Source organism: Thunnus albacares, chromosome 17, assembly GCF_914725855.1.
Source record: "Thunnus albacares chromosome 17, fThuAlb1.1, whole genome shotgun sequence".
NCBI classification, from domain to species: domain Eukaryota; kingdom Metazoa; phylum Chordata; class Actinopteri; order Scombriformes; family Scombridae; genus Thunnus; species Thunnus albacares.
Window position 1 is genome coordinate 665,278 of NC_058122.1, and position 17,299 is coordinate 682,576.

A 17,299-nucleotide genomic window follows, 5' to 3' on the forward strand; every position below is an offset into this window, starting at 1 on the left:
AGAACGTGACCTCCAGCCCTCATATCACTCTTGGGCTGCTGCCCAGGTGAGGCAACAAAGACTGCTTAGTTAAGGAAAAGGTTAAATGTCAAAAGTGATTGTTGCTTTGAGGCACAATATGAGCCCAAGCCTTCATGCTCTACTATGAGGCTCAATCTCAGGAGACTAGGCTGTCTGTGGAATACCAGTTTTTTCTTCAAATTAGCAGCACAATTAAAGGATAAATCTGGTGATATTCAGTATTTTTTCTTTTTGTCAACAAATCCCATATGCAATACTTGTTAGTAGATCAACAATGTTGATCTATTAATGTTCTTTCATAACCATGAACACATAGTTGTTCACTGTAGTTTATTTAGACTCACCTACTGTCGGAAATACTCACTAAACAACACCAAATGTGAATTCATCCACCCCTACAAATGCACTATTTTCTCCTGATTGAGTAATGTATGCTTAAAACTACAGTGACCTGTTGCTTTAGGAAATTACTGAACCTTTTTAAAGAAAAACTAAACCATATATTTTAGTTATTTTTAGGGCCCGAGCACGAAAGTACCAGGGGCCCAACTGGCTCTGGCACTGAAAGTGTGGCCTGAGCACTGCATGGTGTGAAGGCCCTCTCGTAACTGAGGGAATTATTAGGGCCCAAGCACTGCATGGTGTGAAGGCCCTCTAGTAATTAAAGTAAATATTATTATTGGGGCCCGAGCACGAACGGTCCCCGGCACTGAAAGTGCAAGGAACCTATTGTTTTTGTAAATATTATTATTATTATTATTATTATTATTATTATTATTATTGTTATTATTAGGGCCTGAGTATGAAAGTGCCAGGGGCCCAACGGTCCCACACTGTCTTCAACACGCATGAGGTGCAAAGGCCCATTCATTGCTGCTTGCAGCTTTAAATAAAAATTGGTTCAGTAGGAACCATAGCCTGTATATAAAGATGGATGAAGCAGGCTATGACAGTGTGACATCACCCACGAGTTTGCATTGGAGCCGGTTTGAAGCCAAAAGCTGCAGTTATGGATGCTTGGCTCCATCTTTTCTGTTTGGAGTCAGGACCTTTCAAATAGTGTGGGGTATTGCCTTTCACACTCTGGAAACACGCCCCGCTAGTTCGGACTGAAGCCAACACAAGCTTACTTGGGCTAATGATAGCTACTTTAACTGATGCTACTTTAAATGATGCTAGCAGGACAGGTATCATGATCAAGTAACACTAAACTTAATGAAATACTGCGACTATAGTGCAACTCAGTGTGAGTCCCAGAGCCAGGAGAGCAGCAGGTGAGCCAACTATCAATCACAGCTGTCAATTAACGCCCACATGGCAGACATCAAAGCTACTGTAAGTCTTCAAATCTTGTTAATAGAGCAACAATTTCAAAAATGACCACCAACATACTTATTAGAGGGCCTGAATTTGTTCTTGTTGACATGTTAACAAAAATGACTGACTTGGTGTTTCTAGAGAGAAGTTGACATTTTTTGAATGTGAGTCAGCTAGAGCCAGCATCTAGTGGCCATCGGTGGTATTGCACTATAAGGGACTTCCACATTGGCTTCAGCGTCAAGTCGTGGTAGTTGCCACTTGGTAGGAACCATTAGACTTGGAGCTGAGTCACAAACAGGGTAGGGAAGTCAGAAAGTATTGAGAGACGGACTAACACTAAGACTTGTTTTTTTTGGTCTTTTCATGGAACTTGCTGACAAAACAAAAGATCAAAAATAACACACAGATCAAATCAGACTTACTTAGAGGTCCCCAGAAATTGGACAGGTCCAGGACATACAGTATTGAGGTTAGCTGGTAATACCAAGAGAAACAAAATGCTACCGGGCTAGCTAGCTAACCTTTCTTTACCCTAAAAATAACTTTTAAAAGAGTACACAAACAAGAAGAACTTGAGAAAACAAAACTTTATTGATGGTTATTGATAAGTGGAAGAACCATAGTACATGCACATACAATGATGGGGTAGGAAGCCTTGTTTTGAACCACAACACCTACTGGAAGCAGTGCTTGTATAAAGTAGTTGCGGAGTCAGACATTCAGCAAAGTGAAGACTAAGAGTCGGCCAGTCTGACCGATGGTCTTCACACACAGCACACAGACGAAAGTTTGAACCAGCTGAGCCAAACTGCCCAGAGGCTCTTACTGCTGCCTTTTTTTTAAATAATGTGATGCATCTGAGAGTTTTTCCTATCTAATTTGTTATAAATACAAAAAGGGAGATATGTAACGACACCACTAATTGGGAATAGTTGTAAACAGAATGTGGCACAGGAAGCGGCCCGTAGGCTGACTTGCAATGCAGCCGTAGCCGAGCTCCTGTTGCCCATGTAGTGCTTTTCAAATACACTACAGATTTATTCCATTAACTTCTATTTACATCATACATTAGCCTGTTCACAAATCCTTTATTTCTCATATTTATTTAATATTGTAATATTCAAACAGTTAGTTTTCAAAGAGTAAAGGTTGAGTTCTAGAAAACAACAAAAAGAATGTCACATTAAGAATGACATGAGAGGAAAGAAAAAGAATCAGAAGTTGCAGAACTGATAAAAAAAAAGTTTAGAAGAAAAATTACAACTACAGCACTGATATGTCTCAGGTTTATGTGAAAATTACAAGTTGCATGTGCAAAATGGTACAATTGACAAAAAAAGGTGAATGAGAGTATCTACATAGTGATTACATTATTTGTAAAGAGTTAATAAAAATCAGAATGATTTGATAGAAAATGAGATAGCTCGCCCTAACAACTGATCTACGTGTCTAAATCTAAAACATTATACCATTGTGTATTTCATATAAGAGAACATCTTCACTGCACAGTTCAAATATAATACATTGTTGGATTATTATACTTTACCCCCCTTAAATTTTAATTATGAAAGAAAAAAAGGCAAAACCAAATTAACAAAAAGATAAAATAGACATAGTAGCTTTGGCCACTGCTATATATATTTTTTTAAATCTCTCCTGTAATATAAAAATCATCAATTATACCAATGAATATATTGGAAGTTTATATAAAAAAACATCTATGTCTGGACGACCAACACTACTCAGAACAGAAGAGAATTAGTGCCACAAAACATTAAATTGTAGTCAGATTTCTGTGATTAAAGTCTGACCTTTTTCTCCAGAATTCCGCCTTTTACTCAGAATTATTATTTTTTCATATGGCCCTAATTCTTTTCCATATCTCTGCATGTGGACTAAGCAATTAAATGGTTGAACAGTTTAGTTGCCATGGCAATCCTTTTTTCCCCTATCTCATAGTTCATATCTATTTTACAATCTTGACTATACACATAAACACACCAGATATGTCAATCCGAACCTTTGGCTTGAAGTGATGTAAGATATAACCACATTATTTAGTCAATAAATCTACAGCCTGAATAACGTGCTGACTCACATCATTCTCTCCCTAAAACTAAACTAAACTACACACCTATGCATATCTATGGAAGCTGAGAGCAGCTGGGATTGCTTACAGCTACTGTCCCCATATTATCTTGGTATCATGACTTAATTAGCCCAAAATGACTGACTAACGAGCGCAGATGCCATCATTAGAGAAACAAGAAAACCTTACAATGCACACAGTGCAATCTGTGGTGGTGTAGAGTAACTAAATACATTTATGCAAGTGCTGCAGTGACAGCTCTAGTTACTTTGCATATTAAAATTTTACTTACAAAACATATGAGGCAGTGTTGTTGATTGAACAACCCAACACTGTATAAATTAACTCCACCTCCAAGAGCTACATATTAAAATGTTGCTGACATGTTTATTCATCTGAAATATTAATTCCATATTAATACTTATGCATCAGTGATATTAATCCCAGTATTTTATAATATGACACTCAGGAGACATTCTGCTTAATGAGTATATTTACTTTTGTTACTTGTACTTTTGCTTCAGTAACATTTGGAATGTGGAACCTTTACTTGCAAGTGAGTATTTTCACATTGTTCTAATGCAATAAGCAGTTCTTTTCTTAGTTTGTCACTTGGGGGCAGGAAAACAAGCTGAAATCTGACATCACCTTATTTTAAGTTACAAAAGTGAGCTAACAGTTGTGTATTTACACATTCAGCAGATACAGAGCAACATTAACATTCATTTGAAGTCATGTTTGTGTCCACTTGATGAATGTAATGTGGTTTTAAAAATCAGTACCAGAGTACCAAAAAAAGCAGGATTGTTATCTTAGAATACTGGTTTGGCAAAATGAGCACAACTAAAACAGATTTTGAGAACTTGAGATGTTGTGTTAAGTTGTAGTCACAAGTAAACAGTTTGTTCTCAAAATAACCACATAAGAAAGTCATGATCTCCAGATAACTGACTTAAAAAATGGCAATCCTGGCTGCTCTAACTTAGCTTCTCTAAGTCATCCCACCCTGCCCTTTAAAATCTCCATGTTTTCCAAGGCTTCTTTAATCCTACCAAAACCAAGAAAAAAAATCTATCATTGCTAAACTGACAGAGGAAGTGCCAAAGGAATCTGAGAGAAGAAAAACATCACTTGACTAGCATAGTCACTTCAACACTCTTACAAAACATAAAAACCCCAAAATGTGACTATGTCCTATCTTACAGGGTTGGAGTTCTATACAAGCCCTAACAATTTGAATCTGATAAATATTTCCTTTGTGTCCTAATTGTCCTAACTCTAGCAGCTCTCTATTAGTACCATGGAAAAACCTCTACAGCTGATAATCTATGTTTAAATCTTTAGAAATTAAAAACCCACAATATCAAAATACACAGCACAAAATATCTGAGGTATAAGATGAAAAATATCAGCTGTCATTTTATTCTTGATCCTTTTTTTTGTACTTCTCTCTTAGGAGATGCTGAAATGATGCACAAACTGCATGTATTGCAATACCCACGCCTCAGTAACGTCTCTCCTATGATAGCTAGTTCCTCTCCTCTCTTTGTCATTCTCATTCACTCACACACTCACACTCACACGCACTTTCTTTCTGTCCTGTTGGAAGGTTGAGTATAGGTTGGAGGTGTTGCTAATAGGGTGCGAAGCGGCTGTAGCCTCCCCGGTATATACTAGCCTGGAGAGAGGAGAGCACCAACCCCACATCGTCAGCATGGCTCCGAGTTTTGGCATCTGTCAGCGGGGTGAACGCATTCTGAAACACACACATATATGCACCGACAAACACCACAACACACACATAGGCATATACCCACGAGAGATTGCAACATATTCATAGGAACACCAATGTACACAGACACACACACACCCACAGACACACAAACACACATAAATCCTTGTTAGCCCCCTCAGTCCAGCACCAACTACAACTAGAGTTTCAACATTACATTACCGTTATTCCAGTGCAAACCCATGGGGGATGAAAAAGACCCATGACCGGAGCAACCATCATGCAGCAAGCACAGCGAGACGCTTCATGCCAGGGGTACATGCCAACAGCTATATGAAAGAAATCCAGTCAATACAACCATGAAAAAGTGGAGTAAATGATGAAACAAAAAATGTAATCAATGGGTGATTTTAAGCAGAATGTGAAGCAGGACTGACAAAATCTTTCACTGGTTGGAGGTGATGGAGATTTTGGAGACTGACCTCCCAAGGAAAACGACAGCAAGTTGTTTGAGCTAATGCCCCAAAACAAACATATGTTTACATTCAAGTAGATAAGACCTCTGTAGTTTATTTTAACCATGACCATAATTGTTCTCTGACCACCAAGAATTTATTACTGTGTCCATGTAACCATGCAAACAAAGGTCCCCTACCTTTAATGAGGTTAACCCAAACCAGGATCTTTCCCTCAACATAATCAAGTTAGGTTTTTGTGCCTTAACCTAACAAAAATATCCCAACGGGTCCTCAGATTATCAAACTTTCTTATCTTTGAAATGGTTTTTTCCTAATTTTGATGTATCTACAATACAATGACAATAAAGGCTTTCTATGCTATTCTATTCTGGAGGGCACAGAAAATTGATGTCCCATCAATAGGGATGTCAGATCAATGCTTATGTGTTGTTCGGGAGTGCACGGGCAAGCAATGTATTTTATCATTTAATTTTAAGGACTTGTTGAATTTTAGCATTTAGTCCTTTTGAACATTTAGGAAATGCTCTTGTCTTCTGTAAAAGCCTTTTCTGGTAGCTTTTCCTAGCACAGGTAGTGTGCATCTCAGGGACTGATGCAGAACAGTGTTGACTTGCTTCAGGGTGCAGTGTGTGGTTGCAGGTACGGAGAGTGTGTTGCAGCAGGTAAAGAGGTGGGTGCTTCTGGAACACACTGTTGAGACTTCTTGGTGTTCTGGACCCAACTCCATGAAACAGCAGTTATTGAGAAGGTGTTTTTGGGTTGCTGCTAATTTAGTGGTTATTTGAAAGACTAGCAGAGCAAGACAAGCAAGAAGGTCGGCAGGACATGACATTCAGATGAAACTGCCAGTGGTGACAGCCAATGTAGTTTAGCCTAAGTAGATTTATTGAAAAAATTTCCTCTCTTACCCCCCTCCCATGGGGGTGGTGGTGTGTCTTCCTCAAGTTCAGGTCCTCTACCAGAGGCCTGGGAGTTTGAGGGTTCTGTGCAGTATCTTAGCTGTTCCTAGGGCTGCGCTCTTCTGGACAGAGACCTCAGATGTTGTACCTGGAATCTGCTGGAACCACTCTCCCAGTTTGTGGCTTACAGCCCACAGTACTCTGATTACCACTGGCACCACTTTTGCCTTTACTCCCCACATCTTTTCTAGCTCCTCTTTCAGCCCTTGGTATGCTTCTAGTGTTCCTTCTTCCTGATGTTGCTATTGCTTGGGATTGCTACATCTATCACCACTGTTGTTTGTCGATCAACATGTTGTCTGGTTGGTTAGCCATCACCAGCTTGTCAGTCTGGATCTGGAAGGCCCACAGGATCTTAGCTTGGTCATTCTCAACCACCTTAGGAGGTGTCTTCCATTCTGACCTTGGGACTTCCAGCCCATACTCAGTGCAGATGTTCCTGTACACTATGCCAGCCACTTGGTTATGGCATTCCATGTACGTTGTTCCTGCCTGCATCTTACACCCTACTATTATGTGCTGAACTGTCTCAGGAGCACCTTTGCATAGCCTGCACCTGGGGTCCTGTCTGGTGCGGTAGATCCCTGCCTCTATTGATCTTGTACTAAGTGCCTGTTCTTGTGCTGCCATGATTGGTGCTTCTGTGCTGTCCTTCAGCCCAGCCTTTTCCAGCCACTGGTAGGATTTCTTGATATCAGCCACTTCTTCTACTTGTCGGTGGTACATGCCGTGTAGGGGTTTGTCCCTCCATGATGATTCCTTCTCCTCCTCTGCATCATCGGGTTTCTGCTGCTTGAGGTATTCACTTAGCAGTTCATCTTCGGGGGCCATCTTCCTGATGTATTCCTGGATCTTGGCTGTTTTGTCCTGGACAGTGGCTCTGACGCTCACCAGTCCTTGGCCTCTCTTGTTCTGCTTAGTGTACAGTCTCAGGGTGCTGGACTTGGGATGAAACCCTCCATGCATTGTGAGGAGCTTCTTTGTCTTGATATCAGTGGCCTCTATCTCCTCCTTTGGCCAGCTTATTATACCAGCGGGGTATCTTGTTCTTCCCATCCAGCCGACTTTTCAGGACCTGCCTTACTCTCCCTCATGGTTCCCATTTGCCTGCGGGATCCCAAGGTATTTGTAGCTGTCCTGAACATCTGCAATGCTGCCTTCTGGTAGTTCAACCCCCTTGGTTCTGATCATCTTCCCTCTCTTGAATACCATCCGACCACACTTATCTAGTCTGAATGACATTCCGATGTCGTTGCTCTAGATCCTGGTGAGGTGGATCAGTGAGTCACTGTCACGCTCATTCCTGGCATACAGCTTGATGTCATCCATGTAGAGGAGGTGACTGATGGTTGTTTCACTACTGTATACATATATGTATGTCAATGTCATCATAACTATTAACCATAGTTTTTGTTTGTTGCAGTGGCATATGGTGGCAGGAGGAATGAAGCACTTTTAAAATGCGGTGTGGCACTTTTAACATTATCTATTGTTTTATTGTATTAATATTTAACTAAGACTTTGAATGCTATTTGATGCTAGTACTTTTCTATTGTTGGCAAACATGCATTATACAATTTGTTAATTACACAGTAGCCTGATTTTGATTCAGTTTGGAGGTTGGTGTTTGCGACTAATCAGTGTGTTTCGACAATCTTTCCCTCCAGTCCGCCCAGCACTCTTACTCATTTCTTCCCGCCCTCGCCTCCTCCCTGTGGCTGCAGCACCACAAGGGATTTAATTATCAAAATGACTAATTATTTCATTACCAGGGAGTGTGGGGTGAGGTGGTATCCACCAAATTAGAAATGTAATAACTAACATGGACTGGGCTGCCAAGGCATGAAGACATTCATCACCTTTTACAGGCAGGATTAATGTGGCATTTGGACTGCCGTTAGCAGCACAGACAAATTCAATTAAGTTTAAGTGAGGAGATGTCAGCGCTGCAGAAAAGCTCATGCACAGTGACTGAAGAGGTTGGAGTGGGGGAGGGGGGCAGTATGGAGGAGATGAAGGAAGAGTATGTGGAGATTGTGAAGTGCAGTTGGTCAAATTTAATTTATGGGTGTGAGTAGCAATGCACTGGTTTCCACTGTATGACCTAAAAGACTAATTTCCAAAATAAAATTACTCTAGGGTAGGTCTATTCAATGGATACTTCCTTTCTAATCTTCTTTACCTATGTCAAAGACAAAATGGCAGCCAAATATTTTTTTTTCTAATTCCTTTATTTATAATGCTGATTGATGTCACACTTACTGAGCTATCTTTTAAGGTGTTTAAGTTGGCATTCTATAGTCCTGCACATGATGAAAGTACCATTTTCAAAGATTTTTCAAGAAATACACAATGACAAAACTAATTATAGCTGGCACAAATGTTTAAATGTAATGTATGATTGGATTTTGTTTTGTCTGTATTAATACAATACTCACATAACATAGGTACTTTGAAAGACTTATTGGTTGCTGTAATCACTCCTCCTGTCCATACTGGCTGTGAAGTGATCGCTTCCTAAAGTCTCTCAACTGTAAAAGATGGAGCATAAAATCCATAGTCCTCTTTAAAAGCTTAATATGAAGCTCCAGTAGTGTGAGTTAGACAAATCAAGTGGGTGACTTTGCCTCTCTTTGTGTTTCCATGGACAATGTTTTCTTACTGAGCCATAGCAGATATTCTTAGGTATGGATGGTTTGGTTGGGTTTTGACAGTCAGCTCTATTTATATTAGGATCCAGTTTGCAGTTGATAAAATTATACTTTTGTCTGTTCTCTGGTCAATATGCTCTCTGTAAGCCAGTGTCTGTACTCAGGTAAAGATCATTTGTGAGGAAAAAGAAACACCACTGGGTTACATTACTCAACCAGCACACGTTTGTTGTGTTTTAGTTTGTTCAACAAGACCAAGGAAGTGGTGACTCTTCTATACAGAAATGATCTAGTTGATTGTGTCACATCAAAGTCAGGTTTGGGGAGCTAGCTTGGAGCAAGTAGCTTGTGAAAAGTAAGTGCAGTTAGTGGGCTACACCTGTTTTTACAATGTGTGAAATAAATTTCATAACTTATGCTGCTCACTACTTTTTGTGGTTATAACCAAATGTTGTGAATATGAGTTACGCTGCCACTCAAAACTGTTTCTTCTTACTTTGTACTTGAAAATGTTGAGCTAAATTGACTTAGATGCAATACTTAATTCAGATTCCATGAGATGCTATGGAACTCCAACACTAATGGATGGATTAAAAAACGGGTCACCCCAGAGACAGGCCCAGAAGCCCAATATGTCATTCCTTTTTGGTAAGTCAAAGACCTCAGTCAAAAATAGATATGTCTTGATCACATTGTTCTGTTTCTGATCCAAATCAACGTTCTCATAATCTTAATCTGCCAAAAGAAAGTCTAATCCAACATTCATTTTGGACTAACTCTTCTTTAAAGAAATAAGATCTGTTGTTGTATCTGTTTTGCCAAATTCAAAATGAGGACTGTGTGTTGTCTCACACTGTTATATGTTTTAATTGTGACCTGCCTAAGGGACTGCAGATTAAAATTAGCTATAAACTAACTCTGGTACAGTACTTCAAATGGTAACATTTATGTTTAACACTGTACATGGTCCCAATAAATATGTACATAAATAAATCTATTACAGTGGAGTAGCACCAGGGAAGGGATTACTTCATAGCTAGTATGGAGGAATGATTACAGCGACACTCTTTCAATGTACATATGAGATGTACATTGAAAGATGTACATCTTTTACATTAAGACAGGCTTGAAAGGATCTGAACGTATCCTTTAGTGATGAGTAGATGCCAATGTCATGCTAATTGTCATGCTAATTGGTCAAAAAGCTTGAAGTGATGTGGTTTTTACTTTAAGCCTATATTATAGAATCTCCTATCTTACTTTTGTGTGTAAATACAAATAAAGATCTGGTCTCTTAAACCAGCCTTATTGGGAGTCAGGGGAACATTTGACAGCATAAGCACAAAGGCGTAAACATGCAAAGTATCTTAGGTCCACATTAACAAAAAATGTGATAATGCAGTGCATCTCAAACCCACATTACTAGCAAAGAGCAAATAAAATACTTCCCTAGTCTCCTTGAACAATTATTTGTATTTGTATTTAAATAGAAGTGGAAATAGGCATAAAAATCATGTTTTTGTATTCATTACACTTTTAATTTTAGAATATTAAAGTGTTAAAATAAGTGCTTTTGAATAAACTATCTTACGAAGGAGGTCCCCACTAGGCACGTGCAGAGAGCCCAGTATTTGTATTTGTATCTATATTTGTTGAGGCAGCAAAATTATTTGTATTTGTATTTGTATTTGAATAAAAGTGGAAAGAGGTTTAAAAATCCTGTTTTTGTTTTTATTACTTTTATAATGCTTTTCATTTTAGAAAATTAATGTGTTACAATAAGTGTTCATGAATAAACTACCTTGTGAAGGAGGTCCCCACACTGGGTCTCGAACTGGAGTCTCCCAGATCATAGATGACTGTGCTGACCACTGAGCTAAAACTTTCCTCATCACCTCATTGCAGACAGACCTCTACCTTTTTATACACCCACAACAAAGAGACAGCACACTGTGTAACATGTAGGGGGAAACTTCAAAGGTGATTATTGCTTTGCACTTTTGATTTATTGCCTACTTTTTGCAACCTAACTGTGGAAAGGAGAAGGGGACTAACAGATTATGGAGAGTCCTTGGGAGCACTTTGCATGTGTCAGTAGCTCAGCTTTATGTCTGGCGAACACCCCCAACTCCGGGAGTGATGTCCAAATTAGTAAATGTGCATCATGTAGCAGGTGGATATAACTCCCCTAGTTGACACCTGCTGAGAGATGTAACATCAGAGAAGAGGAAAGACAGTGAGGCAACCAATCTGCATGCTGGTATTTGACATGTTTTTTTTTCTTCCCAAAAACAAATAATTTTAAAAATATTTGTATGAAATAAATGCTCATAAAAAAAACACTATTTGTGCTTTGCCAAATAACGTATTTGGATTCAGCACCACCCCTAATTTAAAAGCTGCACTAGGCAGTGTCACACCTTGGTGACCTCAAGTGGAAGACTGGGATAGCTGATGGATTTTTGAGAGAATCTGGAGTGGTGACATCTATGAACCAAATCCCATTTTTAGGATCTGCAGGAGATGAAGGTGGTAAAGAGGTACATCTTAGTTTTGGATGCAGCACTCAGTCATTGCTGCTTGGTTAACATGTTCCTTAAGTTTAGATTTGTCATATATCATGTCTCATGCTGCTCACCTCAATTTTAGGATGTAACTACAAGTTGTAAATATCGATTAGGCTGCCATTCCATGCAGTGACTACAGATCTTTTTGTTTAAGTTATCTTTAAAACTAATTAGATTCAGTAATGCGGTTGAGAAGATTCAGATTTGATAAGCCAATTATATGATATACTGTATTCAAATTCCATAAAATGCAATCATATCCCAATGCTAATGGATGAATTAACAAAATGAGCAAACTGGGCACAGACCAATGGGTTTTTCTTTTTAGAAACTCAGAAAGCTCAGTGAAGAGTATTGCAGTGTGCTCCAAGGGTGTGCTCCAATTATCGGGATATCACACTACCCAGCCTCCTTGGCTGGGTAGTGTGGTATCCTAGCCCGTGCCAGAGTGCTGTAAAGGAGACTCTAACCTATTGTTTCAGGGAAGAAGCTATGTGGATTCCATTCTAGTCATGGACCAGTGGACCAGCTCTTTACTCCTTCAAGGATACTAAAGGGTTCATGAGAGTTTGCTCATCCGGTCTACATGTGCTTTGTAGACTTAGAGTAGGGTGTGCCCCTGTGTCTCTGCTTTGAGAGTATGGGCTGCCAGGGCCATTGCTATGTGCCATCTGGGCCTTGTATAATAGAAGTGAGCGCTGTGTCCATATTCTAAGCAAAAAGTAAAACATGATCCCTGTGGGGCATGCGTTCTGCCAGGGTTGAATCTTCTCATTGATTCTGTTTGTGATTTTCATGGACAGATTCGCAAGGCACAGCTGGGGAATGGAAAAGGTGACTTCAGGATTGGATCTCTTCTTTTTGTAGATGATATAACTCTTTCAGTGTCAGGGTCCATCCTTCACAAGTGAGGATAGGTTGATACACAAGGTTGACTAGCAGGTTGGTGTGGCGTCAGCAGTAATGTGAAAGCTGTACTGGTCTGCTATAGTGAAGACTGAGTTGAACCAGAAGGCAAAACTTTCAATGTACTGGTATATTTACATTTGAACGCTCACCTGTGGTCATGATTTTCCTTGCAGAGTGGCCTGGCTCATTGTAAAGGACAGGGAAGGAGCTCTAAGTACAAGTGCTGCTCCATTTGCATTGAAATTAGTCAGTTGAGGTGATTTAGATATGTGATGAAGACTCCCGGATGCCCTCTCCCTTTAGAGGTTTTCCAGGCACATCCAGCTGGGTGGATGATTGACCCACCCCGAACAAAACTCAATGGAGGCCGTACTCTCCACTTAGTCAGTTCCAATGTACTCTAAGTATGTTAAGCCCTACGGTGCCTACAGGGTCAAAGTGAAGTGTCAGATAGTACTGTGTTAGGGGAAGATATTGAGTTAATTATGAAAATATGTTGGTTACCACGGTATGACTTGATAGGGCTACCTTTACTGTGATAATATGAAAGGCCTGCTCTATAATGTTTTAATATGGATATGGTCACCTAAACTCAGCTACTAGAGTTAATTATCAGGGTTATGTTACCATTGCCCTCGTTAACAATACAAAATGTGATAATTGGTCAGTTAGCCTTAATTATTCTTACTCCTCTCCTGTCTGTGCACCTAGTGCAGCTCTAATAAATGTAAATATGAATAGAAGACATGACATGCACAGCAAAAGAGCAGCTCAAGTTCAACATGTATTTTGGGGACACACTTTGATGATACAGGACGAAAAACAGCGACATGTGGCAGGCATGATAGTCTTACCATGGCACCAACGCTGTATGTGGCTGCTGGAGTGAGTGTGTGGTTGTAGGGGTCGGCAGCATATACTCGTCCGTAACTGTAGAAACACACAAGATAACAAAAGATGATTAGGTCAAATTACATCCTCGCATTTCCATGCATGGCTCAATACTGAGTCCACATCTTCAAAACACACTGTCAACTTTACCAACAAACTGCTGGGCACAGTAGTTCATTTGACATTCAAAAGCAAAGCCTTCTAGCACACACGAACACAATAACTCATGTCAATCAGAACACAGAGATAAAAACACTAACAACAAGCAACACATGATTATCTTTTTATGGCAGTCTGTGAAGTGAAATCACTTTTTTATTGTGTATAAGTTGTTTTTTAATTGTTGACAGTGTTAGAAATGTGTATATTATGTAAACAAACTTTTAATGGACTTTATTTCTGACAGTTTGTCTTTTTTTTGGCTGGTCTGCAACAGCAGGGCCAGCCCCAGATGCGAATGTCTGCCTAACTGGCTGAGCGATGAAATGACACTATTGGTCGGCCGAAGCTGGCTGAAGCTAAGTATCCCAGAATGCATTTTGCACAAACCAGCAGTGATGGTGGAGATTGAGCTGTTGTAATGTTCGCTGTAGGACTGTTAATATGTCTTCTTTTAATATTTTTAAGGTGAGAAAGTAACCATTTAGATTCCCAATATGTGGTCAGTTTAGCCAAATAACACCTATTTGTATATTTGCTCCGATGTTTTGGGATCTGTTTCAGAGCCACTGGCCGGGTGAGACCAGCCGGTCATCTCAGCAGCTAGCAGCCTGACTCCTGAGATGATCAGCTGGTCAACATGTTGTCATCTCTGTGAGAACATGATCCGATGAACTGATCTGGGGGGTGTTCCATCAAGCTGGCTAATGGGATAGCCTGGCTTATTTCAATAAGCCTCGCTAATTTAAGTGACAGTTCCGTTCCATCTCTGCGGCTTATATGAGTCCCAGCCCAGTAACCATGGTAACACTTTTTTATATATGGTCCAGCCATATACAAAGTTTTGACCTAGTCTTGTTTAGTGTGGGGTTGGCTGAATATAGATGTATTTCAACATTAAACATTTGTAGAAAGTGCTGCAGATCCACAGAGTTTTGTTTGTCTGAGTGAAAAAAGTATTCAGGTAATTTGAAGGCTATAGTTATTGAATGCTTTTGAGAAAACAATACAAATGTTCCACAGTTTGGTCCATAATTGTTGCTGTTGTGTTGACTCTGTGAAGAGCTTTGGTGATGCTCAGTATTGAACGCAGTATTGAACCATTCAGGTAACGAATCATAAAAAAAACTAAAGAGATTTAAAGATAGCTTACACCTTATTTGAACAAAGACAATTCAATATTGAACTATATCAATGAAAAGACATTAGGATAAATATAAAATTCATAATGATAGTGCCAAAGTCACCAAGAATGATTATCTAACACTGAAGCTCTGCAGAGATGTTTTGTCTTTTTGGCCAGCACATACTTGTATACTGTATAGTTAATTTGCTCATCAGAGGCTTATGGTTAACAGTCTAAATTAGATACTAACTGATAATTACAAGAAACTTAGTCAAAATGATGACTTTCTGAATCAATATCTGGAAATATTAGTAATTGAAAATTACTGAAAAATTATGAGATTCTAATTGTGGGGTATTAAGGAATACTTATTACATGAGTTAAATTTTAGACTTTTAAAGTTAAAATTAGGAAATATATGTGATAACTTTGAGAAAAAGCCAAAATTATGACACTGTTAGTAAAAATTCTGACTACCTCAAAATGATGAGATACTGTATAGTCATGATAGTTTACAGTCTTTATGACTTTCTGTATCATAATTTTGATTTTGTATCTCAAAAATGTGACCTACCATCAGTATTATATTTTTGTCAATTGTAATAATTGTTCAATTAATTTTTTGGTGGAAGAGGAAAGCCCATTAAAGGTTGAAATCAAAAGGGGTCATTCTCCCACAGAGAGTCAGCCAGTTATATTGGAACTTTTTTCTTTGTGTGCATGCATGTGTGTGTGCATGAATATGAGTGTGAATGCATGTACAAGTGTGCTTTTTGGTCTGTCGGAGAAATATTGAACTCATTAGAAATTACAACATTATTATCCACTGCAACCTTGAGATATGTTTGGACCAGTGTTGAGTGGACCAATATTTTATTCACCGTTTTGTGTCCACTTCCTGTATACAGACCCTTTCAATGTTACTATGTCAATGATTGTGATAAAATAGTCAAGGAAACACTAAGGGAAAATTAACCAAGAATAACAGTTCACACAGAACAGAGAAAGACATAACAACCACAAAACACAATAAAAATAGAACAATCAAGTAATAGGGAGCAAATAAGTTTTCTATTTTCAACCAGAAATAGATGGCACCAGTGTTTATTCCTAGTGAGCAGCCATGGTGTGGCCAACCAGTCCACCCCTCATCCCTTCCTCCCTTCTCTGTCCTAGCCCATTCATGATAAGGACCAATCAGGGGCCAGGGCCTGTGCCCATAATTGAGCTGATTTGCATAGCAGCCCAGTGGTTGAAGCGATTAGAAGTTAATCCCGATTAGTTTTGGACATTGCTATTCACCATGCAGCCCTCTCAACACCCACACTCAGTTCAGCACCGCATTTGACCTATCTTATCTCACAGTGCAGAGCCTACCATCATCAGTGTGTGTGTGTGTGTGTGTGTGTGTGTGTGTGTGTGTGTGTGTGTGTTTGTGTGTGACAGTGCATATGTGAGAGAGTGTGTGGTAAGCTGAAACTACAACACTCATTCAAATGCAATTTGAGTCAAATGCATTTTAAAATGACCCTGAGGTGAAAAGATAAACAGGGAAACAACATTTTCAACAGCTCTACAAAATGGTTGGGAGCTTGGTCAGATGCACATGGTTTTGGGATAGAGAGAAAATTTAGAAAGAAAGATTTCCAAAAATAAACATATATTTTCTTTCAACCATTTAAAGTACATAACATGTTTCATGACCTTAAATTTAATTTTCCTTGATAATTTACAGAATAATACCCTATATTTTCATTTTGGAGGAATTTCCCTGTTAGACAAGCAGAACATGTTGGGACTTGAAGGGTCCAGCTCAACACTTTGATGGTTCATGATTAAATCACCAAACAATTACAATTCATCCTGAAGGGGAACATGCCGGGCTGTTGGGACACTTTGTACAGACGGTGAAAGGATTACATGATTGGCTTTCCTCTTTGCTAGCCATGCTGGCAATTTATAGCATATAACTCCCTCTTAAATCCACAAACTGTGGATTTTTACAGTACCTACCAACACCAATACTTGTGTTGTGATTAAACAAGCAAGATACACCTTGTTAATAAGTAAGCTTTAGAGGTGTTGGTAGGTTTTGAACTTTGGATAGAGCTAGGCTAGCTGTTACCCCCTGCTTGCAGTCTTTATACTAAGCTACGCTAACCACCTTCTGACTTCACTCCATACATAACACACAGACATGAGTTTAATACCAATTATCTCATCTCACTCTCAGCAGATAGAGTTAAGGCAAAATGAACAGGGTTGACAGGGCTACTACTTGTATTTCATGTCTCCATGTCTCTCCAGCTATCTCACTTTATTCTCTCGACTAGCTAAAGAGGTGTTAAGATATCTGGATTGACCAGGAAGAAAGCCAAGTGTTTTCAAAGATAAGA

At 39.2% G+C, this 17,299-nt stretch overlaps 1 protein-coding gene across 1 annotated transcript in view; it reads right to left on the minus strand.

Moving 5' to 3' along the window:
* Window positions 1-1,913: 1,913 nt before the first annotated feature.
* The window catches only part of rbfox1 (RNA binding fox-1 homolog 1), a 203,714-nt gene continuing 188,328 nt past the window's right edge, over window positions 1,914-17,299 (minus strand). The window contains exons 11-12 of the mRNA XM_044332223.1: window positions 13,582-13,657; window positions 1,914-5,186 (exon numbers count right to left, since the gene is read on the minus strand). Coding sequence (XP_044188158.1) covers window positions 5,064-5,186; window positions 13,582-13,657 — 199 coding nt within the window. The 3' untranslated portion in view covers window positions 1,914-5,063. The remainder of the gene's footprint in view (window positions 5,187-13,581; window positions 13,658-17,299) is intronic.